The sequence below is a fragment of the Amblyomma mixtum genome, chromosome 5 (genome assembly GCF_055824585.1).
Source record: "Amblyomma mixtum isolate Tamu chromosome 5, ASM5582458v1, whole genome shotgun sequence".
In the NCBI taxonomy this organism is placed as follows: domain Eukaryota; kingdom Metazoa; phylum Arthropoda; class Arachnida; order Ixodida; family Ixodidae; genus Amblyomma; species Amblyomma mixtum.
The window spans coordinates 203,373,018-203,395,855 of record NC_143016.1 but is presented as its reverse complement, the minus strand read 5'-3'; the positions used below and the strand labels follow the sequence as shown (position 1 = coordinate 203,395,855).

The 22,838-nt window shown below is 47.3% G+C and overlaps 1 protein-coding gene across 3 annotated transcripts in view; it reads left to right on the top strand.

Moving 5' to 3' along the window:
* Nucleotides 1-22,838, top strand: part of LOC149345442 (syndetin-like) — a 206,810-nt gene that overhangs the window by 106,499 nt on the left and 77,473 nt on the right. For all 3 annotated transcript variants that reach the window (XM_089546651.1, XM_089546650.1, XM_089546649.1), the window contains one exon: nt 12,675-12,766. In XM_089546651.1, coding sequence (XP_089402777.1) covers nt 12,675-12,766 — 92 coding nt within the window. The remainder of the gene's footprint in view (nt 1-12,674; nt 12,767-22,838) is intronic.

Sequence of the window (22,838 nt, the reverse complement as noted above, 5' to 3'; positions counted from 1 at the left end):
GTCCGCTCTGTATTTCTTCGTGTTTCGTCGGGGGGGGGAACTCCCACGATGGATTATTACAAACTCGCCCAGCTATCCATTCTTCTTTGTGTTCCATGCTCAAGTTTTTGAAGGAGGGTCTCACAAACAGCAGCCAACACAGCGCAGGGGCCGAAAGTTGGCCCATCTGAATCTGAAAGCTATCTTGCAGCTGGTGTGGGTTCTTGAGAGAAGATGCCAGGCAATGCGATGCTCTTTTTGCAGTGCATGCAATCGTAAGGCAAAAGATCTTTTTTTGCACGTGGGTAATAACCCCAGCAAACGTGTCTTTCAAGGAAGGTTAGTTTCAAGTCTAAAACTGTACAACATTAGTGTCGAGTAGTTCATGAGTAAAAGTGAGCTCAAGTCCATGTTTGTCAAAAGCATTTAAAACTTCACCTGCTATAGAGGGGTAGGCGAAGGACGTCTGCTTTTTTAAAAGCCCTAAAAAATCGTCCACATACCTAACAACCTTTAAAACTGTCCCCCCCCCCCCCCTATAAAGAAGGTTATCTAATGATCGGTTAACCTTTGTTAAGAAAATGTTGCAAAGGTTAATGTGTTTCCCCTTGAAACTTTACCTTATACAAGGTGCTTCCTGACTTCAATAAAATCTCAGTTGTGAGTTAGCGCTTGTGTCTCGTCCTCGTGCCTTTCTTGTGGTGTGCATGGTTTGGCACTATTTTTTCTCTAATTCAAGCCAACTTTGAGTTGCAAAAAAATTCACAAAAAATAAATGAGAAATTAGGAGAATAAAAAAATGTACCATATACATATTGGTGGCATAAGTGAGCGTACGATGCCATAACTCTTCATGGCAAACTTTTTTTTCCAGTCAGTAAAAAGAAATTGCCCTCTGAGCCAGTGCAGTACCACGGCCTACCCTATCTGCTTTGGTGGCACGTAATCGTATCCAGGGAGGGTTTCCCCAGCAACTTACGGACGGGCTCCTGCTGAGTGGGGCAGTCATCGCTGTCTTCAGAGCCAGCTAAGCATTCCCTGTGCTCATCAGTGTCAGTTTTCGGACGGGTGGCCTCCTCCTTTGGTTGTGGCAGTGGGAGGAAGTGAAGACTGCAGGTCGAATTTACGCATTAAAATTCACGAGTTACAGGAAAGAAATAAACGAGGCGGCATTTGCAGGAAAGGAAATCTAAGTATTGAAATGAAACGGGAAAAAAAAAACAAGAGACAAGAGAACAGGGAGGAAAAAGGAAAGGAAAACAAAACACTCGCGAGAAGAGAGTCAAAAAGGAGAGTCACACTTAAATTTCTTTGTGTCCTCCCAGTGATGATCAGTGATGATCAGCGCCCGTGTCTGTGTCTTCTTCCTTCGTGTTTTCGTCCCGTTCCTTGCGCTGTTTTAATTCATCCCAGTGATGAGCCTGGTGCGTGGCTGGGCGTAGGGGCAGTCTTTGGGCAGTAATCGGGTTCCCTTCGTTGACACCCAGTTGGCAGCGTTCTCCACGGCGGCCTCAACGCTGCCGTAGAAAATAGACAGCGTCTGTGTGCTCTGGGCACGGCCCCCAGGTCAGGTAGCCCGGGTGCGCCACGGAGATGTCAGAGGCGGCCCGTGTCGAGAAGCTGCGGCTGGGCGGGGAGAGAGGCGCCTGGATCTGATAGCTGAGGCTCCCAGCGACGGACGTCCGCGGCTGAGGCCCAGGCCTGGGAACTCGGGGAGCCAGCAGAACACGTCCACCGCCCTCTTCCCCTTCTCCCCCGCACGTTCTCTCTCTGCCACGCATTCCTTTCCTTTTGTTCTTCGTCCAGCTCCCGTGCGTCTTCTGTCGCCGCAGTGTGGCGCTGGCTCCTTACAGTCAGCTCGTGCGATAGTTCCGGGGTTTTTCATGTTTCTTCAAGTTTTGGAGCTTGTTTGTGTTCTCTTTTTGGTTTTAGCTGACTTGGTGCTTCTTGTTTCATGACATAGCTTTTCTGCGCTTATGCTGTGCCTCATTTTCGCTGCTTTGCTGTTTAGTGACATTGATGGGAGCAGGTGGCTTGCCTAGCTTTTATGGGCGTCCTCCGCACTTGTGTCTGCCCACTGATGAGGTGGTCGTACTTTCCCCCATCCAGTTAGGATGGCTGTGGGATGTGGTTACCATTTCTATGCTTTGTTCGAGTGGGCTGGCCCAGCTTGGGACTGTCGTTTGTGACGCCATAGGTGTTTGATTTCCTTCCTCACATGCTGCTGGCATTTTTGAAAAGAGGTGGAGTCGTAATAAAGTTGTTAGTCTTTGCCGCCCATTTCTCGTTTGCTCAGTTCTCTCTGCAATGAACCTGACAATCTCTTGGATTGTTCACATCGTCATAGGTTGCTGCCACTCTTGTGCACTGTTGCCAGCAGGATTGATTCCAGTGGGCCTGAAATGGGAGTGTGTGGAGGAGACAAAAAGGGCTGGGTTTTAATGCAGTCATATGTTTAGCATGATTGGCTCATGGTTTTGCTTTGATACTGTATTAAAACTCTGATATGATTTGCTCAGATGGAAGTGTGCAGTGCGCAGAGTGTGTTCAGTATAACACGAGGCATGATCGGCGATAGCATAGTGCTCTCGTGCTGTGGCCACCAGGGGTTCGAATCCCAGTTGTGGCAATATTTATTTTATTTATTTATTTGCTCAAGGCTTCAGGGATGGCTTTTGCAGCCTTGGTTGTCAAGGCAAAGAGATAAAGCAGGCAGTTATTCCTCACATCCTGCATGCATCATTCTAAGCCTGGCAGCACCTGGCTCGATCCACCACACCCTGCTTCAGCATTCTTTGAGAGCGAACCATGTGGCCACCCTTGAACTCTTACCACGTGCAGTCAGTGGTGGTTGTTTGGTGCATGTGCCAGGGAAATTCAGTGTTGGCCTGGCACTGTGAGGCAGTATTCTCATTGTGCAACACATATTGTTATTTTGTGCATGAGTGTACATTGGGCAAGGGTGACAGGTGGCCCATAGAAACCATGCACTCATTCAAAGCTCCCTTTTGTCATCATCATCAGCCTGACTATGCCCACTGCAGGGTCTCTCCCATTTTATTTATTTATTTATTTATTTACATATACTGCAGCCCCGATGGGGCTATTGCAGGAGTGGGAGGAAGAAAAAAAAAGGGCAGAGAGGGACAACATATTCAGAAGTGAGCACCATTAAAATACAGAACAGAAATGCAACAGACTAATCACAGATTTGAAACAACATTGAAAAATAGGTTTGGTTCCAGGGAGCGTATATCACCGGGTAAAGAATTCCATCGTTCGATAACACTAGGAAAAAAACTAAATTTGAACATATCAGTGCGCGCGTGAATGGGCGTTACATTCAATGGGTGGTAGCTCCTTGTAGATGAAGATGCTGAAAAATGCAAATACTCAGACAGTGAAGCAAAGCGGGATGAATTAACAAAGCCATGAAAATATTTTAAACACTCATTGTCGCGGCGGGTACAAAGGAGGGAAAGGCCTATGGCAGGAAGAGTGGGTGAAGGTGAAAAATTTCTGTCATACCGTCGGCAGATAAACCGTACTGCTTTCCTTTGGACGGATTCCAGCTTACTGATATCGGACTCTTTATGGGGATTCCAGATTATTGGCCCATACTCCAAAAGTGGACGAATTAAAGCTTTGTATGTTACCACTTTAGTTTCTTGGGGGGCAACACAAAGTGTACGTTTTAGATACCCGAGCCTCCGCATTGCATTCTTGGATATTGTGTTAATCTGCTTGGACCAGGACAAGTTAGAAGAAAAAAAAAGACCTAAATATTTGTACTTGCACACTTGATTCAGAAAGTTATCTTTGAATGAGTAGGTGTAAGAAGATGGTATTGTGCGATTACAGAATGACATGTATACAGGTTTACGAAAGTTTATTTGCATTTGCCATGTTTCACACCATGAGCAGAATGACACGAATGACTGATTTAGTTGCACGTGATCCTCAGAGGTGTTAATTGAACTGTATATCACACAATCGTCGGCATACAACCGAATTTTAGAAATAATATTTTCTGGCAAATCATTAATGTATAATAAGAACAACAGTGGCCCGAGCACGGATCCTTGTGGTACACCGGATGATACATTAACAGTTTCAGATGAACAGGAGTTGAAAGAAACATACTGTGTACGATTCGAAAGAAAGCTTGATATCCAGTCTACCAGTAACGGGTTTTTGAGTATTGCATTAAGTTTACAAAGAAGTTTGCTGTGGAGAACGGTGTCGAAAGCTTTAGAAAGGTCGATAAATAAAGCGTCGATTTGTGAGCCCGTGTCGAGGGAACTAGCAATGTCGTGCGTGAATTCTACAAGTTGTGAAATGGTACTGAGCCCGCGCCGAAACCCATGCTGAAATTTGCACAAGATATTGTTAGCTTCAAGAAATTCTGTAATGTGCTTATGAATGATATGTTCTAGTAATTTGCATGAGTGTGAAGTTAACGAAATGGGGCGATAGTTGGACAAGATTTGGGTGCTGCCAGCTTTAAACAGGGGAATAACTTTTGCAAGCTTCCAGGCTACAGGGACGGTTGCGGATGATAGCGATTTCTGGAAGATGGTAGTCAAATAGCGGCTGGTCCAAAGAGAGTAACGATGCAGAAATACATTAGGGATATCATCAGGACCACTACTGTTTTTCACATTTATGTTCAGAATGAGGTTCAGAACACCTTCGACGCTTATTGAAATATCATCGACAGAACATTGAGAGTTGCTAGGAAAAGTAATCATTTCAAGGTTATCTGTTGTAAATACCGACTGAAAATATGTGTTGAAACTAGTAGCTATAGCTAATGAGTCACAGACCAGCTTATCATCAATAATGAAGGTATTGGGACTAGTGCTCTGTGGCAATGTGGATGCCCAAAATTTGCGGGGATTGTGTTTCATTAATTGCGGCAAGGAATTTCTGTAGTAAAAATCTTTTCCCGAGTGAACTTTGGCAAGGAGTTCTTCTTTAGCGTTGCTGAACTGTTGCAAAAGTTCAGGGTTATCATTGTGCTTGGAAACACGTGACTATGCCCACTGCAGGGTCTCTCCCATGTCTCCCCAACTAACCCTGTCCTTCGCCAGTTACGGCCACTGCATCCCCGCAAACTTCTTAATCTCACCCGCCCAACTAACTTCCTGCCGCCCCCTGCTACGTTTGCTTTCTCTTGGAATCCACTCCGTTGCCCTTAAGGACCAGCGGTTATCTTGCCTTTGCATTACGTGCCCTGCCCAGGCCCACTTCTTCCTCCTGATTTCAACTAGGATGTCGTTAACCCGCGTTTCTTCTCTCACCCACTCTGCCCTCTTCGAATCTCTTAATGTTGCACCTATCATTCTTCTTCCCATAGCTCGCTGCATTGTCCTTGACTTGAGCTGAACCCTCTTTGTTAGCCTCCACGTTTCTGCCCCATAGGTGAGCACCGGTGAGACACAGCTGTTGTATACTTTTCTCTTGAGGGATATTGGCAAAATGCCGTTCATGACCTGAGAGAACCTGCCATATGTGCTCCACCCCATTCTTAATCTTTCATTTATTTCAGTCTTCTGGTTCAGATCTGCGGTCACTACCTGAACTTACAGAAAAAAATTACAAACAAAAATTAAAATATACAAAATGTTGCACATGTTCTTAGCTACCGTCCTGGCGATTTTTCGCTGTGCACAAAATACGCTGCTCTCTCCACGGCCTTTCCAGTTGGGCAGCATGGCTGGTGTGGAGGGAGCAGTTGTGCGAGGAGGACGGGAAGTGGATGCGGGGCTTGCTGCGCTTGGTTTTTCCTTCCAGTAGCAGAGCTGGCACTTCCTACTTTTTCTTTTTAGTTGGGTTCTGTGAGCGAAAAAGGGGGCATGGCCTTCGTTGACGTCGTCATGGTCAAAAATTCTGCTGGCGCATTTGGTAAAATATCTTGGCAGTGTGTTGTGGAGACCCTACTGCACCAAATAAAACCACTGTCATCATTTACACATCAAATGCACTGCTTAAGATACAGCAAAACATAAATTCCGAGGGTGCGCTGCGATGAAGTCTTGCTACCAGAAGTGAAATCCTGAAAAAAAAAATAAAGTGTTCTCAGTGTTCCAGGAGCAGCAGGCGCCGTAAGTGAGAGTGAAACCTGCAGCTCACAGGAGACGAAGTAGACACACTGATCAGCAGCTCACGGGTGAAATGGAAGGAAGCATGTGTGGCAAGGGTTTCTGGCAAGTGGTGCTGCTGTTGTCGCCATATTCTTGTGTGATTGTCAACATCTGTGAGGGCCTCCTTGACACCCTCCGATTTGTTGTCCTGCCTGGGGGCTCATCACCAAGCGACTGGTCGATACCCCAACACAGTTTTATTTTGGGAGCCAGTGTCCGACATCATGGGGAGAAAATGAGTTGATCCTGCTGATCAGGCACATCATCACCCACACTGCGAGTGCCAGTCGTGCAGTGAGCGCGCGACCAACAAAGGGCAGATGGTGGCTGTCAGTCAACCCTGTGAGCCAAAGACAGATGTGGACACCAATTGTGTTTGCTCTGAGTGTCGCATGGTGCGAATGTTTTTCGTGTATGATGGAGATTGCCACCACATTAGTGTTGTGCCACCTGTGCATGCTGAGCAAGCAGTGTAATGCTCTCACAGCTGAATCTGCTAGTCAAGTCAGAGCGCAGCACCTTTTGAAATTTTTTTCTTCAAGTTAAAGTGAAAATGCAGTGATGCAGTGTAGAGGTGCAGCGATGGCGTAAAGGTAGAGCATCCGCCTCGCGTGCAAGAGGACCGGGGTTCGAATCCTGGTGCCACGCAATTCTCCACCGGATTAAAAAAAAAAAAAAATCTCCACGTGTCGATGGAATTGCATAACCAGCCCTGGAGTGCGGCCTGATTTCGGTCACCAGAACCGACAACGCACTTCCTCACCAGAGCAGGATTTGGCCACCCTGGTGTAGTACTTGGCCACAACCTTCTATGAACAAACCAATTAACCCTCGGCCCTCAGTCCCCAGCGGCTGCGGAGCAACTGACCAAGGCGGCGGTCAGACCTGTGACGCAGCGGAGGGTGCTAAGAATCTCTGGCTCCGAACAGGCCGCCATTGGAAACTGAACGTGGCAACGTTTGAAGGAGTGTACGATGGGGGGCTAGTTGGTAATCCATGAACTAAGAACGAAAACCACGCAAAGGACGATACACAGGGAAGAAGTAGACAGGACGAGCGCGGACTTGCAACTGCTTATTGAAACACATCTTCCTTCCATCACCAACCCTACGCATGCGCAACAAGCAATCTCTATCTAATCGAGTTCAGGAACTTCAGTTCCTTCTTGTACAGATGGACCGAAGCCTCACTTACACACTTTTCGGGCCCATATTTATCAATCTGCCAGGCTTCGATGACCTCACGTGTTTTCTGGTCTTTGGCCCTTCCGATTATCTTTGTGCGCTCAAGGAAGATGTGTTTCAATTAAACAGTTGCAAGTCCGCGCTCGTCCTGTCTACTTCTTCCCTGTGTATCGTCCTTTGCGTGGTTTTCGTTCTTAGTTCATGGCAATGTTTAATGCAAGAACCTTATCAAGTGAGGCTAGCTTAGCAGTGCTATTGGAGGAATTAGCCGGTATTAAATGGGATGTCATAGGGCTTAGTGAGGTTAGGAGGACAGATGAGGCGCATACAGTACTAAAGGGCGGGCATGTACTGTGCTATCGTGGATTAGCAGATAGGCGAGAACTAGGTGTGGGATTCCTCATTAATCAGGATATAGCTGGCAACATCGAGGAGTTTTACAGTATTAACGAGAGAGTGGCAGCTATCGTAATCAGGCTTAATAAGAGGTACAAGCTGAAGGTGGTGCAGGCCTACACGCCTACATCAAGCCATGATGACCAGATAGTTGAAAGCTTCTATTTATTTATTTATTTATCGTCATACCCACAGAGCCATTGGCTGGCATTACAGTGGGGGGGTAGAAGAAAAAGTACACAAATGCCACCGTGTGCAGGTGGTTACAAAAAAAAAAGATAACAATGAGATAGAAAGAACACGGAATTATTATACACAAAAAAATGTCACAGCATGGAAGAAAATGAATCATTTGATAATATGGACACTACTTCCTCAGGCAGCTTGTTTCATTCCGAAACCGTTTTGGGGAAAAAAGACATTTTAAAAAGGTCAGTCCGGCACCTGTATTCTTTAACTTTAAGTGAATTATCTCTACGTAAAGACACGTAATCAGGGTTGGCTATATATTTGGTTCTGTCTATTCCAGTTCTAGAATGAAATATATTATGAAATAATTTTAAACGCAGTACTTTCCTACGTTTTTGAAGTGAGTCCCAACCCAAAGATTTTTTCGCGCTCGTTACACTAAAATATCGCCCATATTTATTGAAAACAAAACGAACGGCCAAATTCTGAACTCTTTCTAGCTTTTGAACGTCAAGCAAGGTTTTCGGATCCCAGACTGTGCAAGCATACTCAAGTATGCTTCTAACGTTTGTATTATACAGCAGTTCTTTAGTCTTTAAAGGGAAAAGTTTAGCGTTACGTCGCAGGAAACCTAAAACACGACAGGCTTTGGCAGTAACGAAATGCACGTGACGATGCCAAGACATTGAACTTGTTAAATATACACCAAGATATTTAAATTCCAACACTGAAAGCAGTCTGCTATTATTTATGTTATAAGTGAAAATATGGGGAACCTTCTTTTTAGTGAAACACATATGTACAGATTTTTGTAAGTTAATATGCATTCTCCAGTTCTCACACCACTGGGCCACTTTACACAAATCCTGTTGTAATGCATCGCAGTCACTTTGATCGTTAATAATTCTATACAATACACAATCGTCCGCAAAAAGACGCATGTATGAAGAAATACCTGAAAAGATGTCATTCATGTAAATTATGAACAGTAATGGGCCCAAGACGGATCCCTGAGGCACCCCTGATGTTACAGCCACCTCATGCGATTGTTTCCCGTTGACAACAACACATTGGCGCCTAACGCTCAAATATTCCTTTATCCACCTAATAACGTTCTCATTTATGTTGTACCAGTATAATTTTTGTATTAATAAGGAATGTGATACAACGTCAAAGGCCTTCTTAAAATCTAGAAAAATACAGTCAACAGAATATCCCTTATCTAAAGCACTTGACAGGTCGTGTACAAATTCGGTAAGCTGGGTGACACACGAGTAACCACTGCGAAAGCCATGTTGATTAGTATTTAATAATGAATGTATACTAAGATGATTCATAATACTAGTATAAAACACATGCTCTAAAACTTTGCATAATACACTGGTCAAGGACACTGGTCGATAATTTGAAACAACATTCCTAGGTCCCGATTTATGTATAGGTACAACATTAGCAAGCCTCCATTCATCAGGCAAGGAGCCTTCCTGTAATGACTTTGTGAAAAGAATTTGAAGGTACCTTGACAACGCAAAAGCGCAAGAAGAGAGCAGGATCGTGGGTAAGCCGTCCGGACCGGTGGCACTGTTATCTTTTAAGCGTTCTAAGAGCGACACAATTCCTCGCTGATCAAATTCAATGTTCTCCATGGGTTCCGTACAGTTCAAGGCAAGGCGAAAATCGGCAGGGCTATTGCTGTCCTCAGCAGAAAAAACTGAGCTGAAAAACGTGTTAAAGCACTTGGCTTTCTCCAGATTATCATGAACGATACTTCCGTTGTGATCGAGTGGCGGGATAGACAATTCATCCTTTCTGTTTTTTTTTATGTACTGCCAAAATTCTTTAGGGCGATCCTGGATACGCATGTCGAAAGACTGAAAGTAGGTAAATTTAGCCTCTTTGACCGAAGCATTCATATCCTTTGTAATCTTTTTTAACTGATCCATGTTATCTTCCGACGGATTTCTTTTGAAGCGCGCATATACTTGTTGCCTCTTTTCAACGACTCTGCGCAGCGCTTTTGTGAACCATGGCTTGCTTTTGCTGCGACGTTTCGTCATCACCCATGACGGCACATGCTGCTCACGCAAATCAAAAAGTTTGGCTGTCAGTGTGCGCCACAGCTCATCAACGCTGAGTGAATCAGACAATGTTTCGTACACATCGACATAGGATTCAAGTGCCCGGGCTATCTCGGGGAAATTTGCCTTTCGGTAACTGTAAATGCGCCGATTGCCACAGTCTTCAAGTTTAACATACTGAAAGTCCATTTCCGCTAAAACACAACTGTGATCACTGATATGAGGATGTGGAATCGGCAGTGACCAATGTAAAATCACAGTACACTGTACTGATGGGCGACTTTAATGCAAAGGAAGGTAAAAAGCAGGCTGGAGACAAGGCGGTAGGTGACTATGGCATAGGTTCTAGGAACAGTAGGGGAGAGTTATTAGTAGAGTTCGCAGATAGAAATAATTTACGGATTATGAATACCTTCTTCCGCAAACGAGCAGACAGGAAGTGGACGTGGAAGAGCCCCAATGGCGAGACTAAAAATGAAATAGACTTCATACTGTGTGCACACCCTGGCATCGTAGGGAATGTGGAGGTCCTCGGTAAGGTCCGTTGTAGCGACCACAGAATGGTAAGGTCTCGTGTTAGCTTAGATTTGAAGAGGGAACGGAGGAGACTGGTGAAGAGGAAGGCTATTAAGGAGTTAGCATTAAGAGGGAAGGTAGAGGAATTCAGAATGTCGCTGCAAAACAGATTTTCAGCTTTAACCGAAGAAGACGACCGTAGTTACAGAGTGCGCCGCAGAAGTAGGTGGTAGGATGGTTCGACAGGATACCAGCAAGCTATCTCAGGAGACTAAAGATCTGATTAAGAAACGCCAAAGCATGAGGACGTCTAACTCCACAGACAGGATAGAACTAGCAGAGCTATCTAACTTAATAAATAAGCGCAAGGTAGCCGACATAAGAAAGTTCAACATGGAGAAAATCGAGCATGCTCTAAGGAACGGAGGTAGCCTAAAATCAGCGAGGAGAAAACTGGGCATAGGTAAAAACCAGATGTATGCGCTAAAAGACCAACAGGGCAATGTCATCAGCAATATCGATGAGATAGTTGAATTAGCCGAAGAGTTCTACACAAATCTATACAGTAGCGAATGTAATCATCAAGTTACTGAGGGAGGAAGTCGAGCACAGCAATGGGACATCCCGCCAGCAACGAAGGAGGAAGTAAAGAAAGCCTTGGGAGCAATGCAAAGAGGGAAAGCAGCTGGTGAGGATCAGGTAACAGCAGATTTGTTGAAGGACGGAGGAGAGATCGTGCTACAAAAACTATCCACCCTGTATACGCAATGCCTTGTGACCTCGAGAGTACCAGAAGCTTGGAAGAACGCTAACATTATCTTAATTCATAAGAAAGGAGACGTCAAGGACTTGAAGAATTACAGACCAATCAGCTTATTGTCCGTTGCGTACAAGGTATTTACTAAGGTAATCGCTAATAGAGTCAGGACAACCTTGGACTTTAGTCAACCAAATGATCAGGCAGGCTTTCGTAAAGGATACTCGACAATAGACCACATTCACACTATCAATCAGGTGATAGAGAAATGCGCAGAATATAAACAACCCCTATATGTAGCCTTCATTGATTACTAGAAAGCATTTGACTCAGCTGTCATGCAGGCATTGCGGAAGCAGGGTGTAGAAGAGTGTTATGTGAAAATATTGGAAGATATTTATAACGATTGCACAGCTACTATAGTTCTCCATAAAGTGAGCAGTAAAATTCCAATACGGAAAGGTGTCAGGCAGGGAGACACGATCTCGCCGATGCTCTTCACTGCCTGCTTACAGGAGGTATTCCGGGGTCTGGAATGGGAACAGTTGGGGATAAGAGTTAATGGAGATTACCTGAGTGATTTGCGGTTCACTGATGGCATTGCCTTGCTAAGCCACTCAGGACAAGAAGTGCAAAGCATGATCAATCAGTTAGACAGGCAGAGCAGAACGGTGGGGCTAATAATTAACATGCAGAAAACCAAAGTTATGTTGAACAGCCTCGCAGGGGGAACAGCAGTTCGCAATTGGTAGCGAGCTGCTGGAAGTAGTAAGAGAATATGTCTACTTAGGGCAGGTAGTGACCGCTGATCCGGATCATGAGAGGGAAATAACTAGAAGAATAAGAATGGGGTGGAGCGCATATGGCAGGTTCTCTCAGCTTACCAATATCCCTGAAGAGAAAAGTATACAACAGCTGTATCCTACCGGTACTCACCTATGGGGCAGAAACGTGGAGGCTAACAAAGAGGGTTCAGCTTAAGTTAAGAACAACGCAGCGAGCTATGGAAAGGAAAATGATGGGTGCAACGTTAAGAGATTGGAAGATGTCGGAGTGGGTGAGGGAACAAACGCGGGTTAATGACATCTTAGTTAAAATCAAGAGGAAGAAATGGGCTTGGGCAGGGCATGTAATGCGAAGGCAAGATAACCACTGGTCCTTAAGGGTAACGGAGTGGATTCCAAGAGAAAGCAAACGTAGCAGGGGACGGCAGAAAGTTAGGTGGGCGTATGAGATTAAGAAGTTTGCGTGGATACAGTGGCGGCAACTGACAAAGGACAGGGTTAATTGGAGAGACATGGGAGAGGCCCTGCAGTGGGTGTAGTCAGGCTGATGATGCTGATGGAAGTGAAAAATGTTGGCCACTGTGGCTCTGTTCTTGGCTTCATTTGGACACCGTGAATATTCTGACAGCTGTCATGGCGTGCAGGGAAGTACATGAAGATGATGGACGTGCTGCACACCATTGCCTTCGACGTGTTCCTGTGCATGTCGCAACTCTTCAACTACTACCTCTACGCGGTGAGTGAACCCCTCTCTGCACCATTTGGTTCAGCCCACTTGCAGAGAGAGGCATTGCTGCCCTTTGTCTGGAGTGATGAGGTCGTGCCAGCATAGTTTTGGAAACCAAATTTCAAGATTGGACGCTTCCCCTGTGCGATCAAGACGGCAGTAAGTGAATCGCTGCTCCAGAAGTTGAAAGGAAAAGCGCACAACGGGGCCACAGAGAATTCCCTGTGGTGATGCCTTACGTACACAAGATTGCACACAGCCTGAAGAGAGAGGCTAGGCCAGCTGTGCTCATGCACGGCAAAGCATAAAGAGAGTGGTTGTGGAAAAAGGCCCTTTGGGAACTGCGTGACAGGAGTGGTTTACAAAATACCACTAACATGTGGAAAGGGCCATATTGGCCAGACAGGGCGCTGCGTAAATGATCACGCAGATGAGCATGCGCGTTCATTATGAATTAAGGATAGCAGGACCTAGTTCTCTGAACATTGCAGAGATTGGAAATGTCTACCATGTCTTCATGAGACAAAGATTCTTGGCAGGGGCAGCAGTGTCACTGCACGTGAAATTGTGGCAGCGTTTCAGGTAAAAAATAATAGGAATTGTGTAAGTGTTACGTCAGTAGGTGTGTACACTTAGGAGTTGGCATTTTTGAGCTCTGTCTTTTAGGGTATGATGAGTGCACACGTGTATCGGGGCTTTTCGTGAATGAACCTGGTGCACACGCACGTGGTGTTTCTATATTTAGGGGCTCAGCCCCTGAATAAATCAGTTGATAGTTTGCGCTCGTCCTGTGCATTGTGTTCTTCTCTTATGTGCTGTACTTTCAGTGCAACATAACATGGCTTATGTACCCTGGAAACATTCTCTGCAACGTTTGGGACGCTGAAAGGCATTGGAAAATATGTCGCAATGATTGCACCCAGGCACTTTACATTGTTCAAGAGTGTTGTGGTTAATTTGCATATGCCCTGTCTCGAAAGTTCGTTGTCAGGTCTAAATTGAGCATGGCTGAGAGCGGCAGGCGTTCTGTGTTGTGACAACTGCAGAGCACACTTGTTGCTATCACCTCCGCCAAGTCATCATTCAATTTTTTGTGGGCATGAGTCAGCCCAATAAAGATTTTCTTTTGAAACCCTTTTCGCTGTCTTTCTGACTGCTGGACTGCTGTCGTCGTTACATGACAATATTTATTGCTCTCTGGTGGTGCAGTCTTCCCTATTATTATGGTTGTCTAATGTGTGGTTCAGTGAGGCCTAGAACAATTAAGTCCTCTACATAATTTAGGCGTGTGCATTTCACTTGGGGTGTATAAAATGTTGCCAGCCCCTATGTAGGAAAAAAGTAGAGTGGCACTTCTGTTCCTAAGACCAGGTCGTTGCCAAAACAGCCACAAATGACCCCTGTAGAACAGTATTAACTCTTCTTGTGGTTCAAGGAAATGGGCCCTCCTAATCTTGGCAGACTGGACACACAGCCTCCACTCTGACATGATTTCACATTGTGACGTCACTCAGGAAGGCTGCGAAAAGGGCTTCCAAAAGAAACTGTTTGTTGGGCTCACCTGCGCCTAAAGAGAACTGATTGGCTGGGCAGTGGCGACAATAGCAGCATCATCGGTCGTCAAACTGCTTTCAGCCACACTCAGCTTAAAGAGCAAGATAAGCAGCTACTTGAACACGGTGGAAGCAGTTGTGTCGTCATCATCAGCCTGCCCACTGCAGGGCCTCTCCCATGTCCCTCTCCAGTTGAGCCTGTGGCTTTTTTGCCAGCGCAGAAAGACGTGAACGACGGAAGAAAGACAAATGAGCGCTGAACTGCAACTTTATTTTGGGAAAATGCAAAACCCTCACATGTAGACCCCCTGAGCCGCCGCCCACCTGGAAAAAACCCAGAAAAACTAAGGCACGTGTCAGTCAGCAGGATGCACGAAAAAGGAGTCGAACTATACAGAGCCAATCCCAGAGGGATGAAAAAACAATCAGCACAAAAATGTTGCACGAAAGAAGTTTTCCCTCGTCCTTTTCTGCGTAAGAAAAACAAAAAGGTCGTAACAAAAATGCGACACGAAAAACTCGCCCTCAAGTATGGGAAACATGACGAGACAAAAGGGAATATGGAAGCACTAAGAACATGGAGCCGATCAAAACCTTGATGTACATGACAGCCAACAAGGAACGACAGTCGAGGAGGATGACAAAATGCGTTAAGAACCAAAAAGCACAAAATGCACCTGCATGCCATCAAAACTGACAAAAAAAGAAAGACGCAACCTTAAAAAGGCGTAAAAATTGCAAAAAAAGTAATATGGGAGCAGTGACAACCAACAATGAACACAGCTGTGGAGTAAAATATACAGGGCAATTGACAAGAAGGGACAACTGAGAGGCTAAAACTTCAATACTACAGGGGGAAAACAAGGGCTTCTATGAGCGTGGGGTGAAGGAAGGTAAAACCAGACAGGAATGCAATCTCCTTCTGTGAGAGTCAAACAGAAGGCGTACTAGCACATTCACTCTTGAGATTTAAAATCTTGGCTGCTTCTATTATTTCGAGGAATCGAATGTAACTATTGGTAGGAATCTCGTGCGTTAATTCCAGAGGTGCCAAGGTCATCTCAAAGACACTCAAGACTTGAGCCACCTCGAATGAAAAAACAACACTGCTGCAATCTAAAACACGATTCTACAGAAATGCCACAATCAGCTGACTTGCGAAATAATAGAAGCAGCCAAGATTTTAAATCTCAAGAGCGAATGTGCTAGTACGCCTTCTGTTTTACTCTCACAGAAGGAGATTGCATTCATGTCTGGTTTTACCTTCCTTCACCCCACGCTCATAGAAGCCCTTGTCTTCCCCCTGTAGTATTGAAGTTTTAGCCTCTCCCATCCCTCTCCAATTAACCCTGTCCTTCGCCAGGCGCAGCCACCTTATCCCTGCAAACTGCTTAATCTCATCTGGCCATCTAACTTTCTGCCGTTACCCTTAATGACCAGCGGTTATCTTGCCTTTGCGTCACATGCCCTGCTCAAGCCCATTTCTCTCTCTTGATTTTAACTAGGATGTCATTAACCAGCGTTTGTTCCCTCACCCACTTTGCCCGCTTCCGTTACATCTATCATTTTTCTTTTTCTATATCTGACTACGTTGTCCTTAACTTCAGCTGGACCCTCTTTGTTAGCCTCCACGTTTCTGCCCCATAGGTGAGTACCGGTAGGATACACCTGTTGTCTCTTCAGGGATATTGGTAAGCTGCCATATGTGCTCCACCCCATTCTTCTTGCTATTTCCCTCTCATGATGCCCTAAGCAGACACATTGATGCAGCTCAGGAGGGGAGGAGGAAGAAGTGCTTGTGACCGCTCGGCAGTCTGGATCAGTTCTTCTGTCCCCAACTGTGTGGCCTGTAATATTGGTGACAAATCTGGTGGAGGTGCTGGGTGTGCTTCCAGACCTGTGTAGGCTACCGACCGATATGGATCTCACCCCAGTTGACCAGCGCCATGGCCGCCGCCTTCGTGGACTTTTCCTGAATTTGGACTCCTTCCGGCTGCAACAAGGGCGATGCAGCCTCGGTCTTCGGAGGCACCAGCTGCCATGGCAACTGAGACCAGGTTCCTGGCACACATCCTCTGTCCACGAACACTCCCGTTGTTTCATGGCAATGTTCACGAGGACGCCGAGGATTGGCTCGAGATCTTAGAGCGTGTTGCCCGTTACCCGAGCGTGTCGCTGCTGGAGCGACGACCGTAAGCTCCACAATGTCTATTTCGCGCTTGAAGACGTGGTGAAAACCACACAGCTTTGTTTACATCCTGGGAAGCCTTCTTCCACAATCTTATAGCCACTTTCCCGAATGCAGACCATCGAGAGCGAGCAGAAGCTGCGTTACACTTGCGGAACCATCGCCACAACGAGAGTGTACGCATGTACTGTGAGGACATGACCCGCCTTTTTAAACGCGTGGATGACGGAAGAGAAGAGTCTTTGCCACCTCATGCTGCGAGGTGTCAAGCAAGAGCTCTTCGCAGGACTCGTGCGCAGCCCACCGCACAGAGTTTCTCACCGAGGCGGCCACTATGGAGAAGAGCGAGCCCGCCAATCTTGACATCAACATCTTTGGTCTATCTCTATCCTCTCGGTATTGGTGCAACTTTTCTACATGAGCTTGTCCAATCTGTTGTCAGAGAGGAACTGCAGGCCTTCCAGATGCAGTCCGATACACCATCTTTCCCGCCACTGAGTGAAGTCGTCCGGGACGAGGTGCGCCTGGCAGCACAACAGCACCAAATTTTTGTGGTTCCTTGCCAGCATGACGCAAGGCCCACGTATGCGTCCGTCCTACACCGGGCCTCTGGGTATGACATTACTGCCGCGACTCCAGCAGTGTTCTCGCCAAGCTCCCCTCGTGGTGACGCTCCGCCAGCCTACCAGCGATCGCGAAAGAGTGAAGTGTGGCGTGCCCCGGATCGTCGGCCCCTCTGCTATCACTGTGGCGAGGCGGGTCACCTCTACAGGGCATGTCCATACCGCCGCGTGGGCCTGCATGGTTTCATGGCGGACGACCCAAGCCCACAGAACAGCGAACGTCCGCATGAGATTGCATATCATCTGTCGTTGCGCCAGAACCACATCATGTCAGACCACTGGGAAGCTCGATCCCCGTCGCCGAGGCGCTACCGTTCTCCGAGCCCCTTTCAAGCCACAGGCTGCTCCGGACACCATTCTCCCATCTAGCGGCCTCTGGAGGCAAGGCCGCTGATGCCGGGACTTGTGAAGGTCCTCCTACGCCACTACCACGTGACGATGTTTCTGTGGGAGCGAGTAGCAACAGCATCCGAAGCGCTACCTCCGATTTGTGCGTTAAAATTGATGGAGTCGACGTGACCGCTTTGCTGGATACTGGTGCCGATTATTTTGTCATGTGACTTGCCCTTGCCCTAGAACTGAAAAAAGTTTTGACGGGGTGGTCGGGGGCCTAGCATTCGCACTGCTGGGGGTCACCTGATTATCCCCGCCGGCAGGTGCACAGCTCAGGTCGATATCCATGGTTTTGTGTACGTGTACGGATTTGTAGTCCTCTGTGAGTGTTCAAGGGACTTGATCCTCGGTCTCGACTTTCTGCAGACGAATGGTGCTGTCATTGACCTGCACGAAGCACGGGTCACGTTCTCAACGAAACGGGCCGTGGCACGCACTGACACAGACGATTCACACCTCAGTGCTCTGCGACTTGTTGATGACGACGTAATGTTGCCACCCCGGTCCAGTGTGCTAGTTGCCGTGGGTAATGATTTATTCCACGACTACGAAGGTGTTGCCGATAGCCACGTACCCCTGCTGCTCGAGAAGGGAGTAGCCATCGCTTGCATGCTCGTCCAACTACAAGGCGGTTGTGCTAGTGTGCTCCTTACAAATTTTGCCAACGAGTTGCAGCATCTCGCCAAAGGCACGGCTGTCACCTTCCTACATGACCTCGCCATGTTGCCTCAAATTGTGCGCCCTGGAGACAAGCCCTTGAGATCTGGCCCCACCATGCCCTTTCGTCCGTCAGAATCAATCCGGACTTGGCACCTGAGCAGGAGACTCTTGGCACTTCTAACCGCGGGTTGTTTTGCCACAAGCTCCGGTTGTACGCCTGTTGCAAAGCATCGCGTCATCACTGATGAGACTACACCACCCGTATGCCAGCGCCCAGACTGCGTTTCTTTGACGGAACGCGAAGCCATTAAAAGGCAAGTGGACGAAATGCTCGCCGACGATGTCATTCAACCGTCAACAAGCCCATGGGAGTCACCTGTGGTCCTCGTGAAAAAGAAAGACGCCACCTTGAGATTTTGTGTCGATGACCGTAAACTGAACAACGTGACCAAAAAGGACGTTTACCCGCTCCCCAGGATTGATGATGCACTCCACAGACTACGTGATGCCAGGTTCTTTTCCTCCTTGGATCTCAAAAGTGGCTACTGGCAGATAGAGGTGGACGAGCGAGACCGCGAGAAAACTGCTTTTGTGACGCCTGATGGTTTGGACTATGCGGCCACTGTCCAATGCACGATGGACACTGTCCTGTCTGGGCTTAAGTGGCAGACGTGCCTCGTGTACCTGGACGATGTCGTCATTTTCTCGCCCACCTTTGAGCAACACTTGGAGTGGCTGCGCACAAGTGCTCCGGGCGCTTCAGTGTGCGCAACTTACGATCAAGCCTGAGAAACGCTATTTCGGTTTCGAGGAGCTTCGCTTCCTCGGCCATGTTGTCAGCGCGCACGGTATTCTCCCAGATCCCGACAAGACCGCTGCTGTCTCGTTTCCTGCGTCCCACTGACAGAAAGACTCTTCGACATTTTTTGGGGCTGTGCTCTTACGTAATATCGACGATTTGTCCAAGATTTCTCCGGAATAACTGACCCCTTAACAGCACTGACCAGAGACGACACACCCTTCTTGTGGGAAAGCGACCTAGAGGATGCTTTCGTGGAGCTCCGCCGCTGCCTTCAACGTACCCCGATACTCGCCCATTTCGATGACACACACATCGATGCTAGCAACGTAGGCCTTGGGGCGGTCCTGGTACAGTGGCAGGATGGCGCCGAACGAGTCATCGCTTACGCAAGCCGTACACTTTCGTGCTCGGAATGCAACTATTCAGCGCCTGAGAAAGAATGTCTTGCGGTAGTCTGGGCCATCAGTAAGTTCCGCCCATACCTTTACGGAAGACCCTTTTGTGTTGTCAGTGATCACCACTGTTTATGCTGGCTGGCCAGCCTAAAAGATTATCTGGGTGGTTGGCGAGGTGGAGCCTCCGTTTGCAGGAGTGCGACGTAACGGTCGTGTACAAGTCGGGGCGGAAGCACCATAATGCGGATTGTTTATCACGCGCGCCAGTGGACCTGGCTTCCCCGGAAATCACTGAAGACTTCTCTTTCCTTGGTGCTGTTAGTGCAGCTGATGTGGCGCAGCTTCAAAGGGAGGACACAGAGTTAGCGCCGCTCATCGCGTACTTGGAAGGCTGCGATGGTCCCCGCGTTCCTCGTGTTTTCCTTTCTGGGCTCCAATCTTTCACTCTGCAAAACGACGTCCTTTACAAGCGCAACTTTGAGAGCAACACCGTAACATTTCTGCTCGTAGTCTCGTCACAGTTGCAACCTGATATCTTGAGCGCTTGCCACGACGAACCATCTGCCGGCCACCTGGGGGTCAGTCATACCTTAGCAGAGATTCGGCCCAGATTACTTCCATCAGTGTGGACATACGTCAAAACCTGTCGCGACTGCCAACGCCGTAAGTCTCCTCTCTTCAAACCCGCCGAATTTCTTCACCCCATAGCGCCTCCGAAGACGCCTTTCCAACAAGTAGGAATGGACCTACTCGGCCCTTTCCCGAAGTCATCCACTAGAAAACGGTGGATTGCTGTCGCGACGGATATATGACACGGTACGCTGAGAAAACGGCACTTGCAAATGGAACTGCTGTCGAGCTATGTTTTTTTGTACACAACATTGTTCTGCGTCATGGCGTTCCTGCAGTTATCATTACTGACCGTGGAGCTGCTTTCACGGCCCGCTTGACTCAGGCAGTCCCAGATCTGACCCACACCAGCCATAGGCATACAACAGCGTGCCACCCACAGACAAATGGTTTGGTGGAACACCTTAACAGAACCCTGGCCGACATGCTCTCCATGTATGTGGATGTGGAGCATAAAACATGGGACCAAATTCTCCCATACGTAACGTTCGCTTACAATACGGCCCTGGAGGAGACAACGTGGCTCACGCCCTTTGGTCATCCAGTTATTACTTCTTTGGATGCCATGTTACCCGTTGACTCTCAGTGTGACTGAGAGCCTGATCTTGACGTTGCTGCTTTTGTTCATTGGGCTGAAGAAGCACGTCAACTGGCCAGGCAGCGAATACACCTTCAACAGCACGTCGATGCTGACCGCTACAATCTTGGACGATGATTTGTTACGTACAAGCCAGGCAACCGTGTGTGGGTTTGGGCACCAGATCGTCGCTGTGGGTTGTCTGAAAAATTACTGCGCCGATACTTCAGACCTTACCGTGTTCTCCGCCGCATTAGCATCGTGACGTACGAAGTTTCGCCGGCAACGCTAGCCCACCCATCACGCAGACCACCGTATCTGGATGTTGTGCACGTCGTTTGTATGAAGCCATACCACGACCATCCTGCTGATTGTACTTGACGCTGAGTGCCGCCGGTTCTGTGTCATGATAAACTGTGTTTAACTTTGCGTGTCTAACCCCTTTTCCCCACTGTGAAAGCGGGCCGCATCGAGGCAATGCTGCAGAGGAGGGAGCAATGATCCAGCTCAAAAGTGAAGCAAGAAGAAGTGTTCGCCGTCTTGCTTGTGACCGCTTGGCAGTCTGGCAACTGTGTGGCATGTAATATTGGTGACAATACTCTCTTACTACTTCATTGCGAACTGCTGTTTCCTTGCTAGACTGTTGAACATTACTTTGCTTTTCTGCATGTTAATTTTTAGCCCCACCGTTCTGCTCTGCCTGTCTAACTAATTGACCATGCTTTGCAGTTCTTGTCCTTAGTGGCTTAGCAAGGCAATGTCATCAGCGAATCGCAAATTACTCAGGTATTCTCCATTAACTCTTATCCCTGCAATACCTGCTGTAAACAGGAGGTGATTAGCGCTGGCGAGATCATGTCTCCCTGCGTGACAACTTTTCTTATTGGAATTTTATTGCTGTCTTTATGGAGAACTATGGTAGCTGTGCAATTGTTATAAATACCTTCCAAAATTTTCACATAACACTCTTCCACACCCTGATTCCGCAATGCCTGCATGACAGCTGAGGTTTCAACTGAGTCAAATGCTTTCTCGTAATCAATGAAGGTTATATATAGGGGTTAGTTATATTCTGCACATTTCTCCATCACCTGATTGATAGCGTGAATGTGGTCTATTGTCGAGTATCCTTTACGAAAGCTTGCCTGATCATTTGGTTGATTGAAGTCTAAGGTTGTCCTGATACTATTTCCGATTACCTTAGTAAATACCTTGCAGGCAACAGGCAATAAGCTGGTCGTTCTGTGATTTTTCAAGTCCTTGAGGTCTGATTTATTATGAATTATGATAATGTTAGCGTTTTTCCAAGCTCTAGGTACGCTTGAGGTCACAAGGCATTGCGCATACAGGGTGGCTAGTTTTTCGAGCACCATCTCTCCTCTCTATCCTTCAACAGATCTGCTGTTACCTGATCCTCACCAGCTGCTTTCCCCCTTTGCATTGCTCCCAAGGCAGTTGTGTGTGTGTGTGCGTGTGCGATTATTTAAGATAAAACTGGCCGCATCTCGCTCCTAAAACAAACTGACTAAGTCGCAGGTGACTTTCAGCATGTGCATGCAACCTTAGAGAGCTTCGCAGTGCTACTCCCCTCTGAACCATCGATGATTCGATGCTCTGCAGTGAGGGCAAAAATAAACACTGAGAATGCAAACACACTTTCCACTAGCGCGCATAATAAGGTACACTTCTGGGCGGGAGCGGCACCACTGTGATGCTCTCGCTCACTCTGTGCGGTGCGGGGAATGGGCGTCCACACGTGCTTGCTTTTTGTGTGGTGTCGGTGTAGTGTTGGTTCTGGAACCAGGCACTGAAGGTAGGCATCGATGACATCAGTTTGGGAGCATAGCATCGAGCATGGCGGTTGCCTCTCTATCATGGATGGATGGTGTGGTCTTGCGCACAGCAGTGTTTTGCACAAAGATGACATAAGGGAAGATGTGTTCAGGTTCCACATCCATGGTGTGCATATCAGCGATGCTGCATAAGTTGGTTGATCTGCAGTAGTTGTGGCTTCTATGGCTCTAGTTCAGAATGGCTTGGGTAATGCTGCTGTGATCGGAACTTCTGGGGAGGTCAGGCGCAACAGGATCTGCTGTACAAAAAGTTTTGTAGTACTGCATGGCGGGGGCTTCAGGGTCCGATGGTCAATCAATCACCGCACGATGATCCACGTGGGGCCCAATATTGGCTAAGGAGATCCATTCTAGTCTGTTGAAAGGGTTTTGTTGGCAGTGCTATGGGCTGCAATAGTGGCTTGATC